The sequence below is a fragment of the Hippoglossus hippoglossus genome, chromosome 6, assembly GCF_009819705.1.
Source record: "Hippoglossus hippoglossus isolate fHipHip1 chromosome 6, fHipHip1.pri, whole genome shotgun sequence".
Lineage (NCBI taxonomy): Eukaryota > Metazoa > Chordata > Actinopteri > Pleuronectiformes > Pleuronectidae > Hippoglossus > Hippoglossus hippoglossus.
The window spans coordinates 1,795,039-1,802,975 of NC_047156.1; the positions used below are offsets into that span (position 1 = coordinate 1,795,039).

A 7,937-nucleotide genomic window follows, 5' to 3' on the forward strand; every position below is an offset into this window, starting at 1 on the left:
TGATGGTGGTTCTTCTTGTCAATAAATCACCTTTACACCTAAAACACTTTTCTTTACACAAGTTAATGAGTTTACACTCAGTTACTTTATTATTCACAGTGTGAGTAAACATCTCATTCATATATTATCATATTCACATTCAAGCTTTGCATCATAATAAATAAATCAGTGCTATATATATATATTTTCCAGTAATTGTTCAGAATCTGTTCTTTAACATCCTCAATTATTTCACATGATTATGAAACAGAACTTTTTATCTACTATTCCTAATAGTGTTTGAAAGACGATGATGTTAATGTGACTATACAAAGTGAAAGGGTTGAAACCAGTGAGGTGTGCGTCCGCCCACAGACTGGGACGATGAGCCTGAAGCTGGTTTGAAAACATCAAGTGCAGATATGAAACATAAAGTCAGTAACTCAAACAAGGCAGACGTTGATATATTTAGGTCCTTAAGCAATAAAACCTGCCCTGTTCTGCTAAATAACTTAAAAGGACATAAAACTACTTCATTACTTTAACTTTGCTGCTGCTGTTGAGCTCTGCTGTGATGCTTATTAACAGTAAAGGTTATAAGTTTGATATCTACCAGGGATGATAGGAAAACAAACATGACAGTGAAACTCAGGACACACTACAGCCGCAGAGCGAGGCTGCGTCATGTGACCGGGGACTGTCACATGGTCTGGAGCTCTGTTCCCCGTCAGGCGAGTGAGTTAACGCAGCAAATAACGGGAAAGAAGGTTTTGGACTCTTCGTGTTTGGGACTGAAGACGGAAGATGACATGAGCGGTGAAGTTAGTTTTCAGAGGAGTCGGTCTCTTCTGTGGAGCCGTCGCTCTCCACCTCAATCCTCCGCCTGTGGTGGATGTTCCTCCGCGGCGAGGCCTTCCTCTGCAGCTCCTTCAGCCCGACCACCGCGCTGCCACTGCTGTTGCTGCCGGGACTCACGGAGATCTGAGCGATTCTGGACAGAGACGGAAACCAGATGTGAAAACACGACAGAGGGAGGCAGGAGGAGGAAAAGGAGAAAACAGCAAAAGGACCAAAAAAGTGTGAACGTGTCTGTTGATAAAGGTTTGTGTGTGTGTGTGTGTGTGTGTGTGTGTGTGTGTGTGTGTGTGTGTGTGTGTGTGTGTGTGTGTGTGTGTGTGTGTGTGTGTGTGTGTGTGTGTGTGTGTGTGTGTTTGTGTGCACGCTCTCACAGTTTGTCCAGTTCCTGGTCCATCTCTGGGTCAATAAGTGACTCTGCTTTGCTCGGCAACACTCCTGCACAGAGAGTTGTGTTAATGAAACTATAAACTGAAATGTTTGTGTTGCTGCTCTGTGTCGGCCTCACGTGCCGTGAGAAGTAAAGACGTCTCAACCCTGTGTAATATCAAACCTACCAATAGTTTGGTTGATGCTCTCATGTTTAGCGAGACTCATTAAGAAGCTGTAGTAACAGATTTTGTCGGCGTCTTCCAGAATTTCTCTCATGCAGGACCTGGAGGGATGACTACACACACACACACACACACACACACACACACACACACACACACACACACACACACACACACACACACACACACACACACACACACACACACACACACACACACACACACACACACACACACACACACACACACACACACACTTAAATTCAAACAACCTGTGACTTCAGATGACAGCTTTTTTCTTTTGGATACAACACACACTATAACACTGTCTGGACCTGGAATGTGCACGTGTGTCTCACCTGTGTTTGAACCGGTCACAGAGGGCGTCTATACTTTGACAAAGAGTGGACGGTTCCACGCCGTCCGGCTGCTGCTGCCGCTCCTTGTCGTTCTCCTCTGCGGCCACGGAGGGGAGCTGCTCTACGGAGTCGGAGGTGGGGACGATGACGGTGTTGGGACTCTTCCCCGCCAACAGGTCGTGGTAGATCATCAGGACGCTGTCCAGGAACTCTACAGACGCAGGGGACAGGGGACAGGGGACAGTGGACAGTGGACAGTCAGAGGTCAGGGGGTTGAACTCTGCTTCATTCAGCTTCTGATGGGACGATTCATCCCTCGTTACAAGTTCTCATGTTTCTATTATCATTTTAAAATCACATATCTAACCAGAGGAAATATTACAGTTTGGTTTACAAAAAGTTTTCACTATAGTGTAATTTTAAAGCAACACTATGAAACTTTTTGACCTTAAACCAGCAGCTTGAGCGTCTGTTCTCTGTAACTCTGCTGAGTGGGTTCCATCTCCTGTGAGAAGAACTGACTGAGAGTCAGCTTCAACTGTCACAACCAGCTCCAGTTGAAGAGTGAAGCTGAACTGAGATCAGTTAAAAACACTCTGAAGTTATTAAAAACCAGAGTTTATCTCCAATATTCAGCAGGAAACTGTTAAAACATGATGAATCATGAACAGAGTTTGGTGGATTTGTTACAGCAGCAGCTCTTCTGGTTCAGGAAGCAGAGGATCATGGGTAATATCCAGCTTTCAGTTGTGTTTCAGTTCAGTGGGACGACTCAGTCAGAGTCAACACATCGACAGTCATCAATCAGACAGAGTCCAACAGAGTTAATCACCACATGAGGCTGCAGGGGGCGCTGTTGATCTATAAATGTAACATAGTGTTTCTTCAAGGGGGAACATCAACATTTCAGTTTAGAATCTATTCCAGATCAAAGTCTAACTGTTTGAAGTTTGATTGTGTCGGTAAAGTGCTTATCGTTATGTCACCTCATCATTAACCCGGGTTACAGACAAACTGAGTGAACTGAATGTATTGACCAGGACACCACGTGTATATACATGAATGATAAACAGCTGTACCTTGGTAGTAGAGCTGCAGCTGGAAGGCGTAAAGAAAGTCAGAGAAGGACATCAGACAGTCTATGGCGTCGTCCATCAGCACAATTCTACAGGACAAGAACAGAAAAGCAGTGACCAACAGTTTGAACCAGTTTAATAATGTCAATGAGTTAAGTCCAGTGGTGAAGCGCCCATTAACAGACCGGACGTCCCAGCAGTAAAATATGTAAGAACCAAAACACCTGCAGGGGACGCAGCATGGAAAGAGAATCTAAAATATGAACCATTAAATGTGAAGGACAATGACTGAAAGGTTAGATTTTCTTTAAATGTTTTGTTGTCCCAGTAAACGTATATTCATCCTTTATTCAATCAGGGAATCCCTTGAAAATAAAATATAATTTTCAAGGGTGTGAAGATAACAGACGATTTCAAGGTCTTCAACAAAGTTATAGAAATCCATGCTACTGCAATACAGCTTGTACTTAATATTATAAGTAATACTATAATAGTCTCTAAATTTCACTCCATGTAATGTTAAAGTTTTGAAGAGCAAGCAAACAATGGAGTGATTCTCTGAGCGACATCTTTTACTACAGTTTTAAAAAAAACCCTAAAAGAGTTGGTTGAGGTGAAAAAAGATACATTTCAGGGTAAAGGTGTGGTGTTGTGTCTGTAGTGTGTCTGTAGTGTGTCTGTAGTGTGTCTGTGCACTGACCTGGCTGCACTCTGCACCACCTCAACTGGGAAGTCTGGACACAACAACTGCAGCAGAGACCTGCACTCCAGCACGGAGAGTAAGTCTGCAACACAACAACACGTGACACTGATGTTAGATCTTGAAGACATCTTCACTCTCTGATCCTCACTCACCTGCTGAGAGGAGCCTGGTTGTTCAGAGAACTCGTCAATAATTACAATACACAGTAATAAAACCATAACTTAACCATCGTGACTCGAAACATTTGTCTCCCACCTCCACTCTTGCCGATCTGTCTGAAGCACCTCCAGAAGACTCTGATGAAGGAGGCTCTGTTGTGAGGAGTGGCCCTGATGTAGTTGTACTCTCGGAAGAGGACGTGGTTACTGTTCTTCACGCTGCTGAAACTACAAACACACACACACACACACACACACACACACACACACACACACACGTTACAAAACCACCTCAGCTGACAGAAATGTGATTAGGACGTCTCACTGTTTACATGACATTAGCTACACACATGTACCACTGGCTCATTGTGTCATGTTTACAAAAGGCAGTGCACAAGCATGTACTGTCCTGAAGTGTGTAGATTTTCTTTTACTGTTTTAACTCATGTCATCAACCTCATTTTAATGAATGTGCTGAAACCTGAGAGCAGCTGGAAGTGTGGAAATCTCTAAACGTAAGATTAAGACACATCTCTTTAGCTTGGCTTGTGATTAAATAGAGTTTATGTTAAAGCATATATGTTCTAAAGTTTCTTGAATTTTATCTGACTGTTAATATTTTAGTACGTGTTTTTTATCCAATTCAATTGACTTTTTACTCGATCTTCCATTTAGTGAACTTTATAAAGGTTGTTTTTATTATTATTTCTTTATAATTTGATGGCATCTCATTGTGAGCATTTCTATTAGTTTAGTCTGATTCAGCTCTTTGACCTGCAGGTGATGACGCTTCACTGATGACTGGGTGTGAACACAAACACTTACTATTCAGCAAAGTACCGGATCAGCCCAAACTGAGTGTACTCCTCCTTGTGCTCCAGCAGCTGAGTGACTGCATCGCTCAGGTAGAACAACACGTTGCTGTCAGCTGTGAGGGACACACACACACACACACACACACACACACACAGAGAGACACACACAGAGAGACAGACACACACACACACACACAGAGAGAGACACAGAGAGACAGAGAGACAGAGAGACAGACACACACACACACACACACACACACACACACACACAGAGAGAGACACAGAGAGACACACACACACACACACACACACACACACAGAGAGACACACACACACACAGAGAGAGACACACACACACAGAGAGAGAGACACACACACACAGAGAGAGAGAGAGAGAGAGAGAGAGAGAGAGAGAGAGAGAGAGAGAGAGAGAGAGAGAGAGAGAGAGACACACACACACACACACACACACAGAGAGTACACGTCTTAATGAGGCAGAGAATAAAGAGCTAAAGCTAACGAGCTAAGCAGCTAGCACGGGACGTACCCAGGTATTGGTCCGCGGACACGGTGGAGTTAAACCGGTTCATCCTGGTTCTCTTCTCGGGGGACAGCGGTGAATCCAACCTGAAGACGTGTTTGGTGTCTGTAGCTACACGTGACACGTACATGTTATGTCTGTGTCCTTGGGATCTCTGCTAACTGTCCGTCCTGACACGGTGGAAGCCATGGAAACAACGGGGTGTTGTGAGTTACATCATTAAATGCCCCCGGACAACAACAGCTGAACAAAGGTTCCTCAGCTGTTCTCTGCACAATAATAATATCTATCTATCTATCTATCTATCTATCTATCTATCTATCTATCTATCTATCTATACATATGTCTGTCTGTCTATCTGTCTATCTATCTATCTATCTATCTATCTATCTATCTATCTATCTATCTATCTATCTGTCTGTCTGTCTATCTATCTGTCTATCTGTCTATCTATCTATCTATCTATCTGTCTATCTGTCTATCTATCTATCTATCTGTCTATCTGTCTATCTATCCATCTATCTATCTATCTATCTATCTATCTATCTATCTGTCTGTCTGTCTATCTATCTGTCTATCTATCTATCTATCTATCTATCTATCTATCTGTCTATCTATCTATCTATCTATCTATCTATCTATCTATCCATCTATCTATCTATCCATTTTGGACACTGTGTCGTGTCAGTTAACTCTATGTTTTGAAGAACAGTTTATGGCCTTTATGAGTTTATGTATCCTCCACGATTAACCCTTTGACACACAAGCTATGCAAACTCCTTCTAAAGCACGTAGAAGTACAGAAATGTACATAAATTTATAAAGTAAGAAAGGAAAATAATGATTTGTGTTCAATCAAAAACAAGATATTTAATGAATAGTTAGAATATTAAATGATAAAATACATTTATTTCGAACATAAAGCAAAGACACACTCATGCATGAAATAACACAGGAAATGAATACAGGTCATTTTTGAGCATTAGAAGTGATTCAAAAAATATTTTTATTCAAAAAGTAACAAAGAAAAAATTAAAAACAAGTTAATTGGGGAAAACCTGAAATACTGAATGATGAAATTCATTAACTGTAAAGATATAGAAAATAAAAACTGCCGGGTCACAAAGGGTTAAAGATTTCCATCTGGTGTCTGCAGCCACAACCTCTTTTTGAAAATGACCTCAAGCTACTGTTATACAAGGGCGTGTGTGTGTGTGTTATTACATCAGAATTATTAAATTATGTAATCATGTAATTGGGTGTATAATCTGCATTCAGACCAATCGCATAATGGAGGGGTGCGTCTGTCGCAGCAGCCAATCAAATCTTTGCCACGCACGAGCAATTCGTGTGGTTGTCCAATCAGCATCAAATGTCATATCCTGAGGGCGGGCCGTAGTTCAAATGTAGCCAATCAGCGGCTCTGTCGATCGACAAATGAGGAAGTCAACCGTGTCGTGATGTGTAAAATATAAATATCAAGATAAATATACACAAATACAAATGTAAATATATATAAATGTTAATGTAAATATATATAAATGTTAATGTAAATACATCGGACGTGAATCTCATCATGTAGTTTTTAATCTGTGTGGTTCTTCATGGAGCTGCGAATACAACTCTTTGTAATAAATATTAAATAAATAAATGTCTCACTCTCTCAATTCTCGCCCCTGTCTCTCCTCCTGTCTCCCTCCTGTCTCTCTCCTCCTGTCTCCCCCTGTCTCTTTCTCTCTCTCCTGTCTCCCTCCTGTCTCTCTCCTCCTGTCTCCCCCTGTCTCTTTCTCTCTCCTCCTGTCTCCCCCACTGTCTCTCCTCCTGTCTCCCCCTGTCTCTCTCTCCTGTCTCTCTCCTCCTGTCTCCCCCACTGTCTCTCCGCCCTTCCATTATCTCTCTCTCCCCTGTCTCTCTCCATTTTCTCCTCCTGTCTCCCCCTGTCTCTCCTCCTGTCTCTCTCCCCCTGTCTCCCCTCCTGTCTCTCCTCCTGTCTCCCTCTCTCTGTCTCTCCTGTCTCTCCTCCTGTCTCCCTCCTGTCTCTCCTCCTGTCTCCCTCTCTCTGTCTCTCCTGTCTCCCCCTGTCTCTCCTCCTGTCTCTCTCCCCCTGTCTCCCCTCCTGTCTCTCCTCCTGTCTCCCTCTCTCTGTCTCTCCTGTCTCTCCCTCCTGTCTCCCCCTGTCTCTCTCTCCTGTCTCCCTCACTGTCTCTCCGCCCTTCCATTATCTCTCTCTCCCCTGTCTCTCCTCCTGTCTCTCTCCCCCTGTGTCACCTCCTGTCTCCCCTCCTGTCTCCCTCCTGTCTCTCCTCCTGTCTCCCTCCTGTCTCTCCTCCTGTCTCCCTCTCTCTGTCTCTCCTGTCTCCCTCCTGTCGCTCCTCCTGTCTCTCCCTCCTGTCTCCCCCTGTCTCTCCGCCCTTCCACTGTCTCTCCTCCTGTCTCTCTCTGTCTCTCCTGTCTCCCTCCCCTGTCTCCCCTCCTGTCTCTCCGCCCTTCCACTGTCTCCCCTCCTGTCTCTCCGCCCTTCCACTGTCTTCCCTCCTGTCTCTCCTCCTGTCTCTCCTCCTGTCTTCCCTCCTGTCTCTCTCTGTCTCTCTCCTGTCTCTCCTCCTGTCTCTCCTCCTGTCTTCCCTCCTGTCTCTCTCTGTCTCTCTCCTGTCTCTCCCCCTGTCTCCCCTCCCGTCTCCTCCTGTCTCCTCCTGTCTCCCCTCCCGTCTCCTCCTGTCACTCCTCCTGTCTCCGCTCCTGTCTCTCTCTGTCTCTCCTCCTGTCTCCGCCCTTCCACTGTCTCTCCTCCTGTCTCCGCCCTTCCACTGTCTCTCCTCCTGTCTCCGCCCTTCCACTGTCTCTCCGCCCTTGGAGACATTTCAAAAACCTGCAAACAAGCTGGACAGAGGCAGCAA

The 7,937-nt window shown here is 44.3% G+C and overlaps 1 protein-coding gene across 1 annotated transcript; it reads right to left on the reverse strand.

Annotated features, from left to right (window-relative positions):
- Positions 1–69: 69 nt before the first annotated feature.
- c6h11orf49 (chromosome 6 C11orf49 homolog) lies at positions 70–5,373 on the reverse strand. The gene is made up of 9 exons (XM_034587297.1): positions 5,047–5,373; positions 4,510–4,612; positions 3,782–3,912; positions 3,524–3,608; positions 2,827–2,912; positions 1,748–1,958; positions 1,392–1,501; positions 1,209–1,272; positions 70–970 (listed from the first exon to the last, which is right to left on the reverse strand). Exons 1-9 carry the CDS (start codon positions 5,168–5,170, stop codon positions 802–804), a joined length of 1,083 nt encoding a protein of 360 aa, XP_034443188.1. The 5' UTR covers positions 5,171–5,373; the 3' UTR covers positions 70–801.
- Positions 5,374–7,937: the final 2,564 nt, after the last annotated feature.